At 44.0% G+C, this 22,118-nt stretch overlaps 1 protein-coding gene across 2 annotated transcripts in view; it reads left to right on the forward strand.

The window, feature by feature from the left end:
• Positions 1-22,118, forward strand: part of zbtb16a (zinc finger and BTB domain containing 16a) — a 106,712-nt gene extending 84,594 nt beyond the window's left edge. For both annotated transcript variants that reach the window (XM_062405702.1, XM_062405703.1), the window contains exons 5-7: positions 3,815-3,985; positions 12,756-12,926; positions 16,190-22,118. In XM_062405702.1, coding sequence (XP_062261686.1) covers positions 3,815-3,985; positions 12,756-12,926; positions 16,190-16,419 — 572 coding nt within the window. In that variant the 3' untranslated portion in view covers positions 16,420-22,118. The remainder of the gene's footprint in view (positions 1-3,814; positions 3,986-12,755; positions 12,927-16,189) is intronic.

The raw sequence follows: 22,118 nt of genomic DNA on the forward strand, positions 1-22,118 counted from the left end.
ATTAGAGACGTCTGGACCTAAATCGCTTAGCGGCAGTAAAAGAATGGGGTCTAATATAATGGAGACTTTAAGTTTGAGGCCATTAAGTTTGACCTTTTAAGACTTTCTCAGACTCAGATTAGAGGCGGTGGGCGGGGGAGTCGCTCCTCGGGAATCAGGGAAAGCTCCTCCACCTCCGTCCTCCAGCCTCGGGGGCCATTTCTCTGCTCGGAGCCCATCCGGACACTGTCACCTCCCATCGGGCGAGTATTCCTCTCCATTACCAGCCTGTGTCCGTCCCCCACTTAAATAACAGCAGCCCTGCCACTCCAGGCCCATTAAGATACTGCCGGCACTGCCGCGGCCACACACACACACACATACAAACACAAACACACACACACACACACACACACACACACACACACACACCGGGCGCCGCAAACTGCCCAGGCCTTTATAAATAGATGGCGAGAGGCGGAGAGAGAGAGCGAGAGGCTGGTCGGAGGAGGTAAATTATTCCAAAACAACCAAACAGGACTGAGACTAAGAACCCCCCCCCCCCCACCACCACCACCACCACCACACCACCACCACTCCAGCTCTTCCTTTTCAGGTGTCACTTTGGCCTGACTCGATTTTACACTGTAATGGACCTTCTGGGTCAACTACTTCCCCCCCCCCCCCCCCCCCCCACCCCTTTCCTTCCCTCTTTGTTTTTGTTTTTTTTTATCTCCACCACCGCCGCCGCTCTCTTCATCTATCAGCAGCCTGACAACACTTTTACTCACTTTCCCGCAGCGCACACATTATTCCCTGCACTGACTGCATAGTTTGCACCACTTAATTGTGTCCTACACTAATCGGGGGTGTGCAGTACACTACCAAAGTGCGGGTGGCGGGCGAGTAGGGCAGGGTGCATGTAACGTCTCAGGTGTCGGGTTCTTCAAACCATGTTTCCAAGGCCAGGATTTGCATTTCACACCCATCACCGTCAAATTCACAATATATCATTTCTCTCAGGAGTCGTGAGCTCACTCAGCTCGACTTTTCATTTACTTCTGTTGCTCTTGCATACAAACATATGTGTTCCCATGCATCGTCTCCCTCTCATGTCGCTCCCTGAAGCCGTCCACGCTCCACATCCAGTATAGTCCATATCAGCCACTTGATCAAGATGGAGGACGTCCACTTCTTTTGAGGGACGAATGGGACAGAGCCTGTGAGACAATGGGGAGACTGGTTTGTCCCTGACTCCTGTTAATGAAGCTCAACATGTGGGAGAGGAACTGAAAAAGAACGTTCAAGCCTATTGTTCCTCTTATGTCCTCATTACATCAGGGTCTTTATGTGTTGTTTAAGAAAAATAACTTCTCCAAGTCTTTGTCAGATGTCGTAATTTTTAGAGTTTTTCTAGTTTGTTCTCACTGGTCCTTGCAGTTGTGTTTTTGTGTTACTCTCTCCGCCTGTCTCATGTGTTGCTTTGAAAACACACCTTTTAAAAGCAGTGGCTGTCGGGCTTCTTTTAAAGTTGATACAGACTTGCTGACACGTATCGTACGGAGTTGACTGTAGCCGACTTCAAAGTGAAAATGTGGTGTGTCTGTCTTTTGTTCACCAGCTTTGTGAGTGTTTGTGTGTGTGTCGGTGTATGGGTTTCATATTTCCACTAAGTCCACGCCTTCGTCCTGGCCTGAGATCAGAGGTCAGAGGTCACTTAACCTTCTACATTCCAAAACCTTTCTATTCTCCCCCACCTCTAATTCTCCATCCTTCAACCGAAGTCCTTCTCTCAATGTTCGACCGGCTCTTTCTCTTATTCAGCCTTTAAATCAATTACACTTTTTCATTTTACAAACAACAACAACAACAACAACAACGTCTTTAATGGGCTCGATTTGAAGTGGCCTGGAGCCGGAAGTCCTCTGCTAATGCTGAGATACACGATGAACTCAGAAAGAGGGAGTGAGGTGGAGAGGGAATCGGCTGAATAGGAGGCAGGCTTGTCAATCACAGCCACTTAAGTACCTGGAGTCCTAGAGGGATTCCAGAAGCAATCGACCCCAGTCAATAGGCTCTTCATTGATAAAAGCAAAGAGCAGGGGGGGGGGGTGGGGGGGGATAAAATACAGGAACAACAACTAGCAAGAGCACGAGTTGCATGAAGGTTCCAGAGCAACCTCCCTGCTCTCAGATCCTGAACAATGGGCCATGTTACAATCCAGAGTATTTACTGATGCAACAGATGGAAACATTTTCACTTAAATGTCCTTTTATCGGGAAAAACCAAAGAGAGTTTACTTGCGCTGCTGGTGAAAGTCCAGTGGTGAACAGGATATATATATATATATGATAAAAGCATACTCTACTGTAACAAATACTTTTTAAATCATTAATATAAAACATAAGGGAAAAGTGAACATTCAGAAACTTGCTGTTAGTATTTTAGGAGCTACTTTAAAACAAAGGCGTATTCTGACATAAAGAAAATGTTATGTATGTATATATAGCCTAGTTTTAAGTTTTAGAGAAATGTGAAAATGGGCAGAAGTTAGTCTTAAACATTACAAACAACTAAGTATTATACAGTTATGACTAAATGGGTCCAACAATATTAAATCTGTCCTGAAGGTGGAGCTGTAGGAAACTCCAGGGTGTTAAATTCCTAAAAGTTTATCCTCAGGGTAGCATGAATGTGCTCAGTTCATTTCGGTACATTATTGTTCCCCAGGGGGAAATTCGACATGCAACAGTATACACATGGGCTGTATTCCAAAAATACTCCATAATACAACAATTAAAGCTGAAGTTACAGTAATCTGCCTCCATGGTGCAGCTGCAGAAACATTAAAGGTGTTTGGTTCCATCCTCTGGGGACCATGCATTTAACTCTCCTCCCCTGCAGAGCTGACAGATTAGTCTCTCAGGCGGTTCAGCTGCTAGTATGAAAATCACAGACACACTTGTCAAAATAAAACAAGCAGAGTTAAAAATCCAAAGGGGACGATATGTCAATAATTATTTAACGAAAACTGATTTAGTTTTGCTCCCTGGGTTTCTGCATCCCCTTCGTCTGCAACATTCAGAATCTCCCGTCTTCACCTGCTCTCCAGAAACTCTCCCTCCACCCCTCCCATCATCATCATCCTTCAGCGGCACTTCCTCCCTCCATCCCCCCCGCTCCGTACCGGGCGTAGTGCGGCCGAGGCGGTGATTGATCTGGCGTGGAGGCTGTCGTGGGCCCTCCGCCTCCTCCAGTGGTTATGAACATGAGGCGGGCTGCTCTTCATAGATTTTTGAATTAGTGTCAGCTTTGCCCCAAAGATGTGTTATTGACTGATGAAATAGAAACTGAGCTCCGAACACTCAGTCCTTCCCCAGAGTTTTCCCCAGCCGGGTAATTGAAAAAGTGTGAAGGGAGTGTGTTCAAGGGAGCGTGCAGCTGTGTCAGAGAGAGAGTGTGTGTGTGTGTGTGTGTGTGTGTTGCTGTGTTTGTGATTCTATGTGTTTTTCTGCTTGCAACTGTGTGCTCTTTATCTCTGATGGAGGAAAATGTGCACTGCTTGCCGGAGAGCCAGGATTCGATTGACGTATTGCATAGGAGATCTTTATCTTTCCACTCCCCCCCGCCCTAAAACACAAGTATTGTGTGTAACTGTAATCCAATAAATACAGTAGTTTACTACCTAAGTCTATGAAGGCAGTGTTAGTAAACTGTTACGTGTCAGAGCAGAGTGAGAGACAGGCCCCAGACGAAACCGTGAAACTACGTAAATAAAGTGTTTAGTATAAAGTCTCCACCTCTAACTCAGCTGATGTGTGTTTTCCCACGCAGGCTCGGACATGGCCATCTTCTGCCTGCTCTGCGGGAAGCGCTTCCAGACCCAGCCGGCGCTGCAGCAGCACATGGAAGTCCACGCCGGCGTCCGCAGCTACATCTGCAGCGAATGCAACCGGACCTTCCCGAGCCATACTGCACTCAAACGTCACCTCCGCTCACACACAGGTCAGTGGAAGAGGATTGTTGTTGTGTGTTTTGTCCATCTTTTCATCACCTCCTGGTTTGGATTGTGGTCGTAGCAAACTAGGAAGAGCAAAGTAGTTTTGATGTTCCTCTCCAAGCTGTTGTGGGGGATCTGTTCACCTCCCCAGGGCAGATCTGATCCATCCCTCTAATGTTTTCTGGCTCCGCCCGATGGTCAGTGAGGATTTTTACCCACAATACATCTACAGTAACAATTCACGGCCTCATAGTCGACTCAACACACCTTTGTCTCTTTGACATTAGGGGTAAGAAGTCCAAACTGGATGAGGATAAAGCAACTGAGGGACATTCACCCACTTGTCCGGAATCCCAGTAACTGAGAGTCAATCTGGCAACTTGTGTTTTACACGTGAGAACTGGAAAACTTTTAAATTATACTTCAATATATACAAATATAAGTGGAGAAGTGCAGGAACGAATATCAACCACAACAATAACATCTAAACCCAGCTGATAAAAAAACTACCAGTTACCGTACTTGCCAGCTAATGATTAATCCCCCCCACCACCACCACCACCCGTGCTCCAACCTGTTTTACATCAGTGTCTCAGGTGAACCAGTGCGATGTTGCTGCCGCAGCGTTTCTGCTCAGGAAATTACTCAACTCCGCCGGTCCTGCTTAAATAAGCAGTTGCAGTGAATGTGCTTTCGCCATTTGTGTCTGCCACTTTATTCCGAGAGCGAGCTGAGTGTGAGATGTTTGTTAGCGAAGTGGAGCCGAGCTGAAAGGACGAGCATCAAGGACTGATTGGGTTTCATTTCAGAGGCTCTCAGCTGGTTTCTGGTTAAATTGGAGCTCAGAATTGACAGTGAAACCAGTTTTTTGAAATTCCTCCACAGAATCAACATGTGGTTAAAGATGGTTGTTAATATTCAGTATCACCGGCTTCAGAGAGCAAGGACACAGGACCATGGTACAAGATACTTTATTCAAAAATATGTTTTTCTTTTCTTTTAGTATTTGTTAAACTGAATGGGAATAAAAAATCTACCATAAAGTATCTAACATGTTAATCACAGATACAACTTTAGTGATTTTCATATAATATTTAACATTACATGGCCTCCACAGGAATGTCACACCTCCGAATGATGTTTATATCTATCCAGTCACAAAGACAATTAATGATCAACCTGTTTTTTATTTATAGGGAGACAAACCTTGACAATTTTGAGAGTTTGTGCCATGGCTTCTTTCAAAATAGTATAAATATGTTGAAAAATACACATTTATGTGTTTTTTCACTGCACTTTGTTGATTTATGTTTGTAGATTTCTCCTAAATTCATCATAAGTTCAAACAGTAATGCACAGAGATGATCATCAGGTTTACAGGTTGTAAAGCTCTGTCTGTCTTCTGCTTAATGCTGTCACAGGTATTTATAGTCCTTTCCCTTCTAATATTAGCACATAGTATTTATAAAATGGACAATGCTGTGCCAATGAGTCCAGATTTGCTTAGATAATGTCTCAAGTTAATATTTAAACATGAAAACGTGAAAAACAAAAATAGTTGTCTCAGTAACGTCTGGAAACGTTTTATATTTATTAGTGTAATTTTTTAATCCTATTCCCATTCATCTATTATCTTTTGGCCTTAATTGTGGATATTTTAACATAGCATAATTTAGTTTTTTTCTTGTAAATTACTTTGAGTTTTCTTTTCTCAGATTACTAAATATCGTGATACCACTGTTTAGTATCAGGGTAACAGCTGACCATAACAAAAAAGGTCTTCAAATACCTGAAATATTAAAACCTTGTACCATAACAAGTATTATTCTGGTCAAACATTACTTTTACATTCCAACACAATGTAAAATCAAATGCGTTTTCTTTTAGAGTTGAATTATCTCTGTCCCTTCACGTACTGGAGCAGGTCTGGCTGAGCAGCATCAATCCAGGTCAACACACTGAGTGAATTCAGCTTCAGTCAGACGCAGCTTATTTCCAGCCTGTTCTCTTTTTCTTTGTTGTTGTTTTTTTTCCTTGCGTCCACCAGTAATTCTCTCAGCGCTCGCTCTCTGCCGAGGCGAGGGCCTGGATACTAATACACTGGGCGAGGGGAGCAGAGGTAGCCCTGATAGATGTGGCTATTCAGAGCGGGGGGGGGGGGGGGGGTACACTGCCATGACAGAATATGAAAACATGGAAATGAATCCCATTTCACCGGCGGAGGGATGGAGGCTTTTTTTTTTTCCTTTCTTCTCTCTCTCTCTCTCTCTCTCTCTCTCTCTCTCTCTCTCTCTCTCTCTCTCTCTCTCACCCAGCTGCCTGTCTGCGACCTTAAATAACTGTCTCACTGTCAGAGACGATTTAGCTCACCGGCTCCCGGATGAATATTTGAAACGAAAGGCGGCGAGATGAGAGCAGTCGTCCCTATTTACAACTCAGGCGAATACACCATTAGTGTGTGATGGTGGCTGTACGGGCTGAGGGGTTGATGCCGGGGATTTGGGGGGGCGGTGGTACAGTAGCATTGCACACATCTGCTCCGTGTGCCAGACATTGGAGAGGACGCGAGCGGCGTCTCTGATCCACCTGCCCACCCGAGCAACGCAAATGTCAACCCCGGCCCCGTCTCCCGGTGGCTGCCGCAGATGAGACTCTGCAGCCTGGTGCCACTTTGAACCTCATCCCGCTGTGGGCGTGCGTTAAATCACAATGAGGCAGCCATGAAAGCAATCGTTTAAATATGATGTGCAGCCTTTTGTCAGGGGAAGGGGGGGGGGGGATTATAAAGTCGTAGCGACTCACACAGCCAGGAATAGGTCCTAATTTACCCTCCAAAAAACGAAGTGGCGTTCCTCTACATTTTGCACTTTGATGTTAATAATCTCAGTCACACTTTGCTTGGCAGAAATAGCGTGTGAAAGCCGAGCTGCACGGCGGATCCACCTCGGAGGAGCAGCGGTGGGAAGTTCAGCTTCGTGCTGCCGTGTTTGTTCAGACGTAGACTCGAAGGCCCTGTGTTGTTTTTGGGGGGTTTTAAGTTCAGTTGTTTTCAAAATGCAATAAGAAAATGCTAATGTAGGACTTGATGAAATGGATGTAGGTTTGGATTCAGGGGAGCAGGATACAACGTGCGTCTCCACAAAGAAATAAAGACATTGTCCTCGCCAGTCTTGTCATTAAATTATCTTCAGTTGCATTTTAATACGTATTTTACTCAAATCAAATATAAATGAGGAGCAACCTTTTTCCCCATTTATCCTTTTAAGAGCTGTTTTCAATGTGAGACACCAGAAGTTCAAATTATCATCTGTTCATTGTCGTGAGTTAAAATGATAAATAAATAACTTAAAAGAGAACGTTGAACAATATAGACTGAAAACTGAATTACCTCTTTAGGGACCTATATTTAGTCGTGTGTTATCTGTTAAGGAAGAAGTCAAAACAAAGATCTAAATCGATGGAATTTGTGACTTATACATCTTGTGATACATTTAATAATGTGTATGACATATATTTATATCGGTATTGACATAAACCATAATAAAGGTTTCTAAAGGTAAAGTTAAAGCCTATAAATTAATAAAGAACAAACAACCCTTCTTCCATCATCATATCATCCTATTCAACATAATTTATCTTATCATGCAAAACAATATATTGTTGCTGGTTCTTTTGGTTTTTCCATTCGATTTTTGAGGCATATAAGTCAAGAACAGCTCATATATTTCACCATGAATTTAACATTTAAAGTCTATTCCTAGAAAAATATTAGTATAAAAGATATAACGCAGAACTCTGGAAAATGTATTCTAAAACATTAAATACAGTATAATATGTAGCATATAATTACATACATTTTAGTAGAAAAACTATTTTACATCAAGGTACATTATCTTTAATAGAGTCTGAGTAATCTTATCTCCATAAGACGGACCTGAGGTTTTCACAGTGAGCAGAGACAGAAGGTAAATCCTTCATGCAGCCATTTTGTTGTGTTGCTTCTGTGTTTGTTTTGTTTTATTCATGCTGTTGATGTTTAGTCGTAACATTAATTCTACATCCATCATATCCTTCATATTTGCTGATAGATGTCTGATCCACTCACCTGTTGAAGCGTTGGCAAAGTTGTGTTGTGAGTTATTGTTTTAGGACGTTTAATGAACAGTCTTTGTTTGAGTGCATTCAGTCGTCTTCAGCTCGCACACAGAAATAAAATCACTGGTTCCCTCAGGTGTTTTTTTTCCAGAGTAGATAAATCAGTCAGATTTCCTTGTAAATACCGAGATCTCAACTCTGAGCTCTCAACCCTAATTTTAATGGACGCAGCGTCTCGTCCGCCTCGGAGAAGCTCTCAACCCGCCGCCCGGTGATTGGTTGAATCACTATTCTGTTGTGTCAACTGACAGCACGGAGCGGCAAAAAGCACTTTTATGGGCGTTCATTACGTGTGCTTCATTTTACCTGTCGGCCGCCTTATCTTCTGAAAGCAGCCTCGACACTGGATCACCATTTAGGAAGGGGGGGGGGGGGGGCGTCTTAATCTCATCCTCATCTTGCCCGGTCTGTCTGTCTCTCTCTCTCTCTCTCTCTCTCTCTCTCTCTCTCTCTCTCTCTCTCTCGTTTCCCCTCATCCACCTGCGGTTTCATCACCTTGTGGATGTTACGCACACTTGCGTCCATGTCGCCTCTTTGTTGTGCTTGTATGTCTTCATCGCATGTGTGTGCACGGTACAGTAGGGCAGTCGAGACACAAAACACACAATGTGGGGCTGGTAACAGTGGCAGTCATGGCAGCTGTGCTATTCCCCTTCCCCTAACACACACACACACAACACACACACACAGTGTCTTTACAGACCAGGCCTTCATTAATATTCTGTTGTTGTGCACTGTCTGTGTGTAAGTGTCTGTGAGAGTGTGTGTGTGTGTACGTGTGAATTCTTTTTTTTTTTTTTTACTCCGAGCCAATTTGCTGTCTGCTGTGGCGCGGTGTTTTGTGTTCGCAGCTGTATTTGATAGTGCTACAGCCAGAGAGAGAGAGAGAGAGGGGCAGAGAATGAATTGAGAGGGAGAGAGAGAGACGGGCGAGAGAGAGAGAGAACGAGCCAGCTCCGGTCGTGTCAGTGATGGAGATCAGTGATTTACAGCCTCTTACCGTATATAATGAACACGCCCCAGGTGCCCATGGGCACCCTCACTAGGCCGATGGGGGGTGTCTAAGGAGGTGATGGAGGGAGGGGGGGGGGTGGATATGTAAATGTAGAGATGGTTTTGAGGGGGTGGGTGTGGTGGGGGTCAGGAGGAGACGCAGGTGGTGATGCTTGGGGGCACCCATGGGTCCTCTCACCACACATTCTGCGGTTCCACCTCACTGTGCTGGGTCCTCATCTGTGGCCCCGCTGCCATGTGGTCACACCAGAGAAAGGAGGAGAGGAAAGAAAGAAAGGGAGGAAGGAAGGAGGGTAGAGGAAGAGTGGAAGGAAGGAGGGGAGGAGAGGAAGCAATAGTGGCAGATTTGGGATGGACACCATGACACCATTATTCTCCAGCTCCCCCCCGTGAGAATATCCTGACAGAATGAAGTCCTGTCTGGTGATTTCTTTTTCTTCATACGTCCGCACGCTGTGATTATTATAGAATTGTGTCTGATTTATTTAAAGCTCTGCAGCTACTCTGCACTCTGGCGGCCCCAGGTGGCCGCCGCGGGTATCAGGCGTGATGTGCATCCCAGGCACAGACTGTACAGGAGGCGGCTGCTGGAGCTGGGCTGCAGCCACTTGGCATTTCAGACCAGTCTGCTCTTTGTCTGGCTTCACTCACACTGAACATCAGATGCTATCTGCTCTGTTCAACTGGGTGAATTATACAGAACCACAAAAATAAATTGACTGTTATCTCTCTTTACTGCACATCATCAGTCGGAGCTCGAACCTGAACATACTGTGGCTTCTTGTTTTTATTGGTTTTACAATTTTGTTCGGTTGGTTTGTTGTTATAAAGATGGAGAGATAGACAGATGGAAACGATGGATAGATCAATAGAGGGATGGATGGATAGATATAATTGGAGGATACAATTGATAGATACCATAGATATTATGGATACGCTGATGGATACGATGCTATACAATAGATACCACAATGTAGAATACGATAAGATAGATACTATAAAATAGGATACGAGTGCTGGATACACAGACAGTTTATATGATATAATGATAAAGTCCGAATTAAATAAGGTAAAAGCCAAATCAAGGCCATTTTGATTATCTGCAAAAAAAAACATCTGTGATATCCACATCCATATTATGCATTTTCTTTATTTCCTATGACACCACGACTGTAAAGCGTGATGTGTAGTACATCTGAAGCTGTGCAGAACCACCCCCCCCCCCCCTGTTATAATCCTTTGTGTTGTTTTGTACGTGCACAAAGACAGTGAGCTCTAAAGTCTTGATTTTTGATGATGTTTTCCCGGCAGCAGACGTCGGCGCCGCAGCAACAGGACATTAAGCATAAATACCCCCCCCCCCCCCCCCGCTCACAGCCTCCTCCGTGTATTAGCATCCCACACGGCCCGGCTGATCGGAGGCCCTAATTAAAGACAGGTGAATCGGAGCTCAATTATTATTCCTGCGGCGTCGTGCGAGCCCACCGAGCTCCGTGATGGATTGTGATCTCTGCTGTGGTTGAAACGCTAGAAAGAGCACAATGTCTTACAGCGGGAGCCACTGATAACTTCATGCAGACAAATAAAGACTGTCACTTTTATTGATTTTTTTCTTTCCTCCTCCACCATGCCCCCCCACCACCACCACCCCCCCCCCCCCCCCCCCCCTCCGTCCCCATCACAGCTTCTCTTTAATGGCCAGGCGTTGCAATATCTCCAGACGTCGAGTTTCCCTCCACGACACCCACAATGTGATCAGCCTTTAAGGAGAGGGCCATCTCTTGTTCCTGTCGTGCTAAGAAAAGCAAATGCATGCGTACGTACTGTTAAAAAAAGAGAGAAATATATATTAAATACAATATGCAGGAAGGGAAGTGAGCTTGTCTCCTAACAGCGGGGCAGTGGCAGCAGCACATAACGAGAAATGCAATTTATTCGCCGGCACGCTGCTGCTTGGACAGCCAGATAATGAAAGGCATAGGTCATTGGTGGCGACTTAAACCCGCAGCAATGGAGGGAAATACATTAATAAATGTCCACAACATTAGTTGGATGGAGGGTGTAAAGGGGGGGCAAATGATGCGAGGACGAGCCCCTCGTCAAACGTCGGGGACACAATTAGTCTGGTGAATGCCTCCTGCAAATCATAATATCCCTGATCATTGACATCTGAATATCCATTAGCCCCCCCGGGGAGCTCCGCGGCCCCGAGGAGCCGAGTGTGACGCCTGTTGTCATTTTCCTTTTTTGCCACGAGCACACACACTGTACATCCGCAGCCGGGAATAAGTGGAACGTCTCAGAATGTAAATACGGCGCCGTGTGAATTAAGAGTGGGAATCTATTTACCTGGTGTGGGAGGATTAGTAAAGAGGAGATATAAATACGTACACAGTAAATAAAGACAGTACCAGTAAAGGCTTCAAAAGATTAATCTCAGTTATTAGCATTTAATCATCATTTGCATGTAACTTCATCTTCGGTACTGACATTAACCGTATTTCAATAGTGAGGATGTAATTATTGTCATTCATTCTTCTAATAAGTCTATTTATCTATCTATCTGTTGCTTTTTGTATATTAGTGATTTGTTAAATGTCAATATTAAACCCTTATGACAATGAAATGTAAATGAGGTTTAATATTTTACAGTTTAAGCCTTAAATTTAGTATAAATAACTTTAGTGCATTGATCTGCAGTTCACTTACAGGCTTTAGATCCCAGTTAAACCATTTGTGCCTGCCTTAACGCTGAAGTATCTACTGGTTCACTGAAGGAAACAAAGTAAATATTGAGCCCATGTTTGTTGTTGTTTATTCAGGCTGCAGATATTTGTCGTATTATAACTTCCAGTAAACAAGGGGAAGGGGGGGGTGTGGTCTCTCTTGGCAGGTTAGAGACAAACACAGGACTAAGGCTGCAGTACTTGAAGTATATTAGTATTTATTAAAGCCACAGAATAAAACTTTGACTCATTGATCCTTTATCAAACACGTTTATTCATCAACCCTAGTTGCTTTACCCACAATGCCCTTGTGAATTCCCCCAACTTGATCCAGTGAGCGGCAAAGTGGAGCAGCCATCTTGTTCAACACCACATCCACGGGGAGATGTGCATGTTTGTGACTCGTCAGATTGAAAACACATATATATATTTACTGTACATCACAGGGTAATACATTCTGTGATGACAAACTCAGTTGGATATCGCAGCGTGGCCTCATCCGTCAGGTTCTCCATTAGCGCTCCGTGGGACTGGGGCTGCTCGGTCAATAATACATCTCATGGCCTCTGGACAGGCGACGATTATTTAAGACTTCACACAAAACCAAACAACAGTGCAGGTGATTTGTGGAGAAAGAGGTTTGCGTTCGTCTGCTTGTGTTAAAGCCTTTAAATGGATTCACTGAGGCATAGATACTGGTGTTCTTGTGTTTTGAATGAACCGACCCAACTCAACTGTTGAGGGCCAACCAACTGTAAACATTGAAAATGTCTGTTGATGTTCATTAAGCAAATCTTCATGTTTCCAGTCTTCGTGCTGTTCCTACCTTGTTGCCATTTCCTCCCTATAAACCCTGTCTTCTCCTCTTCCCACATGTCAGCGGGGGACCACCCATACGAATGCGAGTTCTGCGGGAGCTGCTTCCGAGACGAGAGCACGCTGAAGGGTCACAAGCGCATCCACACCGGGGAGAAGCCCTATGAATGTAACGGCTGCGGCAAGAAGTTCAGCCTCAAGCACCAGCTGGAAACCCACTACCGCGTGCACACAGGTACTGTGGTTTTCAAAAGATCTTATTTCTTCCTACACATTATGTTTTTTAAACTCTCAAACATTACAATTGGTATTAGCCCTGAATGTATCCATCTTTATGCCAGGTCTTCAAACTCTGATTGGCTGTAGTGTCGCAGAGTTGTGCACACATCTAGCCCATTAGGAATCTAGTTGGTATAAGCGATGTGTTGCAGAGCCACTTGAATTGCATCTTTGAAGAGTAAGCTCGTAGAGATTGGTGTCTTCTGATCGAATACCAATTTGGCTCAGATCTGGGGCTTTTGTTAAAGACTTCCAAAATGTATCGGAGAGTGGAAAATCAAGCTAAAAAGAGAATGAAGTGTTATCCCTTGAGGGTCAAGGAGGAGGACCTAGGGCAAGAGGCAGAGTTGCACCCTGCACCCTGTCACCAATGTGTCACAAACAAACATTAACACGTACAGCTAATTTAGAGTCTTCAGTCAACCCAACCTGCACAGGGAAACCAGTCTAACCAGACAACGCCCACACAGGCAACAGAGCTGACCACATGCACCACCGTGCCACCAAAGCCTAAACCAAGTATCGGCAGGGCTCTATATTCTAGAGCAACAGCAGCACAGTCGTTGCATCCTTCCCACCCATCCCTCGACTTGATGAGTGCAACACTATATCACGTTGCCCCCTTCATAATAACGCAGTGTTTAAACATATTGATGTGGCATCTGGAGGCCGTTAACCGACTCTGTTTTAGGGAATCCGAGTTCCGTGGCAGATGGATTTCTCCATTGCTGCGATACAGTAGACGAATGTCTCAGAAGACTTTGTATTGATCCCGGTATATTTAGAGCCCCATAAAGATGTTGACACGGTGATAAGCTGGGTGCCCCGGAGAACGAGTGTACCGCGAGGACGCCGCGAGTGCTCACCAGGATGGCACACGGCCAAGGCTTTATGCTTCCTCGCCATCTCCTTATTCTCTAACACACACACACTCACACACACACACACCTTCTCCCCATTCAGTAAGCCAGCTGTTAAGCCACACTATCAAGGCAGGCTGTCTAATAATTGGCTCCCCCCCCCCCCCGGTCCAGCCTTTCACCTTTTATGTGGGGGAGAGGGGCTTTGCGTTAAGCCGCAGAGCAACAGCAGATAACAAGAGCAAGTGACAAGCTCACAGTCAAAGGCCACCTCACACAAAAGGCAGCTGCTTGATGAATCATCGACATTGGCAACCTAACCTCCCCGCCCCCCCCTTCTCCTCACACATCCTAAATGCCAATGGCGGATCAATACCCCCGGGCCCCATTTGCAATTCATTATGAGCTGGTTATTCGCGGGCGAGCCTGTTTACAGTTTGCTTATCAATATCATCGAGATCACACCGGTTTCCACACGCTCCTGCAGCAACACCCGCCCACAACCACCTGTGACAGTGTATTTATGCTTATTGGCTAAATGGTGCCGTGACCCCGGCTTCCCGCGGAGGTCAAGGTTAACCAAGGGGCTGAGAGAACGGTGGGGGGGGGGGGGGGGTGCTGGGCCGAGCGGCTCATTGTTTTCCCGCCGGCGCTCACGTGCGACGCTCCAGCTGAAAGGTGACAGCGAGAGCCGGGCCAGATCACTTCCGACAGCTCATTTCAAATGCCACTGGAAAAGGTCGGCATTTACATGTCTAATTTGCGTCTGCCGGCTCGGGCGCTGCCGGATTATTCCCCCCCATCACTCAAATCATTAGCACATTTAGGTCGGCCGCTGTTGCCGAATTGAAATGTGCCTCTCGACTGTAGCAGCCCCCCCACAGCAAGAGAGCGGAGTTGTGCTCTGATTTATGACACCTCCAGGAGCTCTTTGTGTGGCAGGAGCTGTATTATGTGTAAAGATTAGATGATTAGATGGGGTTCAGCACAGAAATACCAGATGTTTAAATATCACATTTTCCATTAATAATTTCTACCTGGAAATTGTATTCGTACAGTTCATGGGATCTGGTTCATGTATTTGTTGAGGGACCTCAGGCAAATGGCCCTGGGGGGGGGGGGCTACAGCTAATCCAACTAAACACATACAACCAAAACACATCATTATAACACAATTCTTTATTTATCAAGAATATACACCATGCATGCACACAACTAGACTGGCTCTCAGGTTGGAGTCTCCATAGCTGATCGTCGGATATAAGGAGGTTCCCACTAAATTGTCTTAGTGGATTAACATGATCGCTCGTTCTCGGGGACACACACAATTGTGTGCTTCTGTATTCATTGTAATAACATTATAATCAGGGCAGTAATCAGAGAGATCTGGGAACACGGGGACATTGTGTTAAGTCTAACAGGGCAAGAAACACAAGCATTAAGAAACTGCTCTTTTGCAGGTTTGAGTCCCATTTTTCTGTCCTTCTCAGTGGAACATTAGTTTAATAATCAAATCTTGGATTCAGATTTTTGTATTTTTCATAAGGACAGTAAATAAATCCTCATTCTTCTGCACTGTCTCTGCAGCTGTCTGATTAAATAGCATGACATCTCTCTTCCGCTGCGCCGCGTGATGTGAAGGGAAAAAAGCGTTGCACGTTTTCCGACATCCTAATACAGTGGAGTCTTTTTAATAAGAACACTAATGAGAATTGATAACAACTGAACACAAAGGACTTATTTCCCCTCAACGGCAGGAATAATTAGAAGCTCATTTTGTTATCTTCTGGAGGGATATTGGGACGGACCCGCCTGGCTCTGTGTTAACACGTCTGTCAGAGGTGAACCAACTTCACCGCTGTACATTTTACGCCCTTTTGTTCTTCTTCTCTCGTGGAGTTGTACCAATTATCGGCGGCCGTGTGAACAACTTTAAAGAGTTGGCGTGTTCTCTTACAGCAGCTTGGGATTCAGCTCCCGCGTTTTTTGACTCCTCGCTTTATGCGTGCGCGGCCCAATTGTCATAACAACACCAGCATTCCTTGTGAGCCTTGTGAAATCTGCGCCTGGTTAAATTAGCAGTGACAGCACTGCACCGGGTTTCACTCGCTGCAAACTGCCAAGAAACAATATTTTGCCAATAAGGGTTCATTTCTTTCAATTATATGTTTTTTATTCTCGTCTTGTAGATTTTATTTGAAGTTTCTCTTTGCCAATTTAACACCGAGGATTTTATTGAGAGTGCTGGAGATAAGTTCAGTGTCGTGTTGTGTTAAAATTGTGTCGCAGTGTTTGATTAAATGCATTTATTAGGTCGTAACACTGTTGTTGACCGACGCTGTGTTGTCTCCGTCCTCAGGTGAGAAGCCATTTGAGTGCAAGCTGTGCCACCAGCGATCCAGGGACTACTCGGCCATGATCAAGCACCTGCGCACCCACAATGGCGCCTCGCCCTACCAATGCACCATCTGCCTGGAGTACTGCCCCAGCCTGTCATCCATGCAGAAGCACATGAAAGGCCACAAGCCCGAAGACGTGCCCCCAGACTGGCGCATAGAGAAGACCTACCTTTACCTCTGCTACGTCTGAGTCCGGGGGAGTGAAGAGGGAAAGGGTACGTGAGCGGGTGGGGACGAGGAGGAGAGGAGTATAAGGAGGAGGAGGAGGAGGAGAGGGGAATGTAATTGAGCGGAGAGGAGGCATTTGGAGTGTTGACAGCTGAGGAACGTCAGCGGCGAGAGACTCGAAAGCAAGAGGGTTCGATTTCTCTTTTTTCTTTTCATGCAAAAGGGCGGCGGCAGCGACCGGCCGATGGGGGGGGGGACACGGGTGCTGAGAAGAGGAAGACTTGGACACGGAGAGAGATTCTCCACCATTGTTCGGATTCACCGGGTCATTCACTACATCGGCAACTGTGGTATTGTTTCGGGTCATTTCACACGGCACCAGAAAGCGAGCGAGCGGCGAGGAAGTGACGCTGCTGCAGCCACCAGGGGGCGAGGAAGCCGATTCTCAAGGGCTACCTGAACCACCGGGAACTGAATCTCTCACTCCGTTTCTTTAGTCCAAAACAGATGAAAGGATTTTTGTTGTGTTTACCGTCACGCTTCACATCAAAGAATATGTAAAGCATCAGATTAGACCTCCTCTTCATCATCACCATTTCCACAAACCTACATTTCTAAAATCAACGCCAAATTTAATTCTAGACGGAAACATATTTTCCATTTTCAGTTGAGTTTTAAAACAGCCGTACACTCCTGTGGGAGTTTTTCCTGCTTTTGGGTGAACTCGCCCCCGGATCTTTCCCAAATGGGAATCAGATCACTTTGTTTAAGCAGCGGGACACAGGTCTTACCCCAAAAAAGACAGCCCTTGAGAATCGGCAAGAGGAGCCGCTCGGCTTCTTCAGCAGACGAAACAGCTGAACTGGACAGGTGGGAGCATTAAAATACTGCAAACCAAGCAGTCATTTGGTTGTTTGGGTGGTGGTGGTGACGGGGGGGAAGCTGGCGCTGCCTATGGTTGGATGCCTCCCTGGTTTTTTCTCACTAGTCTTCCTGGTTGTGCATCAGACGATGACTGGAGGAGGAGGAGGAGTCATCACTGGCGCCCCGCCCACCCACCACCCCCCCCCCCCCCCCACTCCGAGCCGAAGGCTAACTTGCGTCACTTTTGTTTCTATCACATATATTTTATTTTTGCTCTAGCTCCGCGTCATAGTTTATCAAAGCTTGAATGCACAGATAAAACAAATGACGACAACAGTCTCTGTTCGATGTCTGCGAGGTCGTATATCCTCTCCCATTAAAACCATAACCCGCTACGGCAGCACGCCACCATACACCCAACAATACTCAGCTACTCAGCAATACAAGACTGGACTGCGTGTACCCATGTGCATTGTAACCACACCACTATCATAATCTCACACTACACAACAACACTCTATAACACAGCGGATCGGTCCATTCACCACCACTGTGATGGAAAACAACGTTTTTGGGATACAGCTGCTTATTTCTCTTCTTGTTTTTGTTTTGGTGGGAGTCCTGTGACTTTGACTGCTCGTGGTGAATGTTGAAGAGGTGCTGGGATGCCTTAGCTGCACCCCCGAGCAGCTCGGTGGAAGGCGGTGCTGCAGGATGAAGACTGTTATATGGCTGCAAAAAAAAAAACATGAATGTGAAAAGACTGTGAGCCCGGTTCGGACAAAGGCGAAATGTTACTGTCGCAGGTTAATGCTGCATTACAGGTCAATGTCGGACATCTTTAATTCCAAGCAGTCATATAACATAACCCCCGGCCAACCAGGGATTCGAACCTTCCCCCCTTTAGATCATTCAATTAAACTAAGCTCTACAATGAGACAAGGATTTAATTTTCAAACTAGCTTATCCGGCCTCAGAAAACCTCAGAAAAGGCTGTGCTTCATTTTGTAGTCATATTACAGATATGATGTTTAAATAGTTCATAATCTCAGATATGTTTGCACTGAAGAAATCATCATCAGGGCTTTAAGCAAATCGAAAAGAATGAAAGATTGGAGGGTTAGTCAAAACCCTCAGGATAATATCACAAAAACTATATTGTTACAATAACCTTTAAAGTCTCAAACCCAAATTCAAATCTTTTCGCACTTGATGTTTGAATTTCAGACTTTCTGACGTCCCTGAAAGCAGCATTAGTCCTCTCATGGTGAACACAGCCACAGGTATTAAGGTCGAACAGAAAGACTTTGATGAACGTCACTGATTGGACGAGATACAGCCCAGCAGCTTAGGGGGCGACCAGTAAGACGACAGAACAAATCTGCTCTCTCTCTCTCTTTCTGTGTTTTTTTTTTTTTTATCGTCCCTGCTCTTTGTCTCTCCTCTCCTGTCGTTTGTTGTCGTTATTGTTGACCTTGAGTTTTATCTCAACACATCGTACTTGAATTTTTGTGACCTCATGTTGCTTGTGTATTTTTTTTTCCTTTTTTATTTTTGGTTTCATCTGTACTTTTGTTTTGTTCTCGTTCATGAGCGTACGTCGGAAAGATGCATTGCACAACGTGATGAAGCAATGGAGACGATGAAAACAAATATTAAGTGCCACGGTGAAGAGATATGTTTTTCTAATGTTGTGTATTTCTTTGTGCATTAGTTGTTACCAAACTTGGTATTATTATTAACCCTGCTTGTTAAAGAGCCGGAAGGTTTGGTCATTTGTTATAAAAGCTACCTCTAAGTTGTTTTATTTTCCTTTTATTTTTTTTGCAAAAGCACATATTTGTGTGTTTGTGTGTTTTGCGTTATTTCATCATTGCTACTTCATCTCATGCTTTTTAATTTTTTTGATTTATGATTGTGTTTTTGAGCAAAATGTACATAAAAGGGTAAGAAATAACAAAAGTAGAGATTGATAGGATGTGAAAATCATTCAAACGGATGTTTATTCTTCTCTTATAGTCCCCCCCCCCCCCCAACTCCAACCAGAGAAGCGCAGAGAAAAAAACAAAAGCAATTCTGAAGCCTTAAGTGATGAGTCGGACGGACGCAGCAGACGAGAGGAATTTTCTTTTCAAGAGGGTTTAAAGTGGAGAATTTAAACTTGAAAATATGTTAATAGAATTGTAGTTTTGTAATGTGAAGAAGAAGAAAAAAAAGAGAAAAGAGGGTTCATGGAAAATATGTCGGAATCTCCCTGGACGGGTGAAATTTGCAGCGATGCAGCGTGCGTTGGACAATTGGAACTGCAAGCGGTAATCAAAACAAAAAAAAAATAACAAAAGAAATGAAAAAAATACCCTGAGGGTTAAAAATAGAGTAATTCTCTCGTGTATTCCTGAACAAGAGCCACCAGAGGCAATTTGATATATAAAAATTGTGATATTTTTGTATCGTCAGTCCTTTTTCCATTTGTGGAGGGTCACAGCAGGGCACAAATATTTGTATTTCCTTTTTTTTACCCGTTTTATTTTTTCTCTTCTCTCTGGGTGTGAATCATTTTTGCCTTGCTCCTCTTTGATATTGTTGGACAAAAAAACTGTGTGTGTGAAACATATTGTAATAATAAGTGTTGCTTTCTGGATGTCAATTGCATTGTAGGTGAAGGACTCAAATCTATCTGCCACAACTTTTACGAGTGTGTGTGTGTGTGGATGTGAGTTTGAAAAAAACAAAAAAACAAACAACAAAAAAAGATGATAAAATACAGCGAGGAGGGGGAGGGGTGCTGTCAAAACCGACCAATTAGTACTTGTCATTCACAATTTTTCAATCAAACTTGACTGTCGACATATTTTTGTTTTTGTACTTGAAAAAAAAATGAAAAAAGAAGAAGGGATGGCACGTCCCGTTTGGTGTCTTGCCATTTTATTCTCAAACACTGTGAGCAGAGGGGGCTTTTTTCACCCTCCTTAAAAATATCCACCCACTATAATATACTCAGTCACGGCTCAGTCTGAAACCACCACAATGCAAAACCTGTGCAGTCACGTTGTTCCCATCATCGTCCTCTGAATGTTTTCTACTTCTCTCTCGTGCGGGTGAACGAGTGCGTAAACGACTGTGTAACTATGTGCGTGCGTGCCTGATTGTGCGTCTGTGTGTATGTATGTGTGTGTGTGTGTGTATTAGTGGAAAAATGCACTAATCAGATCAGATACAAAATAAGAGGATATTCTATGCCACTTTTTTCTCTATGTTGGAAAAAAATATATATATACATTGGCATCGATATAGTTCTTCCCTCAGTGTTCCTCCGATGTTTCTGTACTATCTTTGTGCCTAAAAATGGAAATTGTTCAACAAAAATATCCATCTATATCTGCTTAGTTTTCTGTATTTTCAGAAGAAAATAAAATGGTGTCTCCAGCACCCTAGGGATGTCATGACGCTCGTAAATGACCCGATTTGGGGTTTTTTTCTTTTTGTTTTTTAAGATCCTGAATAGAGCAGGGCTTCTTTTTCAAGGACTGCAATAAACCCCTGAATGCTACTGAAATAGCAACTGGAAATTTTTGCATTCACTTCTTCTTCGTCCTCGTCCTGGTCTGTGATTGGCGCACACAAAAGGCATTTGTTTAGTGAACACAAAGCAAAAAGCATGCAAAGACAAAATGTGCTGGAACGCAGACGTGCAAATCTGCTCCACGCACATCGTCTGTTTTTTTTATTTTTATTTTACAGCAACAGGTTTGCTAACGAGAACTTTATATATCGCTCTTGGAAGAAAAAAAAAATTGCGGAGGCCTCCATTTGGGTAGGTTGGCACTGGGGTATCCCTCCTCCCCCTTCTGCGTTACTTCAGTTTTTTCGCCTTTTTGAAAGTACTTTTTCTTTTTCTACAAAATGCATTTTAGAAGGGGATGTGAAATTTCGTCAGAGAGGAATCATGGCATCCCTGGAGCTGGCCCTCTGTGTTTTGGTGTGGTGTTTCTAGAACAAAGTAGCCATTTCATGCAGTGTTGCGATGCATGTGCCATCAAGGTCTAGACTAAAAACTGTTTGAGTAACAAAGCACCAAGACATTGTATTTTTTTATATTAGCACTGAGGACCAATCGCCCTGTCGGACCAAGCATAACTAAGCTTTTTGTGTAACGAAGCTTTTTTCTCTCGTTGTCTTTCCCTGGCTTGTCTGTGCTACTTCTCTCCTCCATTGTTGTGACAGCACAAGTGCCAGTCGAGTTGCTCTGTATTAAGAAAAATAGTGTTTTTATTATGATTTGAATTGTTATAGTTTTTGTCTACCTCAGCACCTAATCTTAGCCTAATCTTAGAAGGTGCCCAATTATTATTTTTTATTTTCTTTATTTTGTTCTCTCTATTGTTGTCGGTTGTATGATCATTCTTTTTTTCTTTTTTTTTTGAAAAATTTGCATTAGAGCTTTGCAAAGGTCCTTTGTCTTTTCCAGCGACAATGTGCTATTTTTTGTTTTTTGTTTTTCGTGGCCGTGCGTTTCCTGTTGAGCTGTGCCACCAATCTATAGCCACCGTCTGTTGATATAGAGGTTGTTCTTTTTTGTTTTCTTTCCATGTAGAATCGGACACATCTCTTTGTAACATTTCAGTGTTCTCTGATGGAGTGTGAAAAAAAATAAAAAGGATAAATAAAAGATTGAATGCTGCAGGTTCTCTTCTCCATGTTGTCACTAAAGTCAATGTTGTGCCTTTGATAGTGAAAATATAAAGAATATTTCAAGTTGTTTTTTTTTTTACATCCTACTAACGGTAGATTGTTTTTTGTAGTGACATTTTTTTGTATTTTTATTTATGAGTCTCATAATAAAAATCTAATAACGAT

This window comes from Platichthys flesus, chromosome 15 (assembly GCF_949316205.1).
Source record: "Platichthys flesus chromosome 15, fPlaFle2.1, whole genome shotgun sequence".
Classification (NCBI taxonomy): domain Eukaryota; kingdom Metazoa; phylum Chordata; class Actinopteri; order Pleuronectiformes; family Pleuronectidae; genus Platichthys; species Platichthys flesus.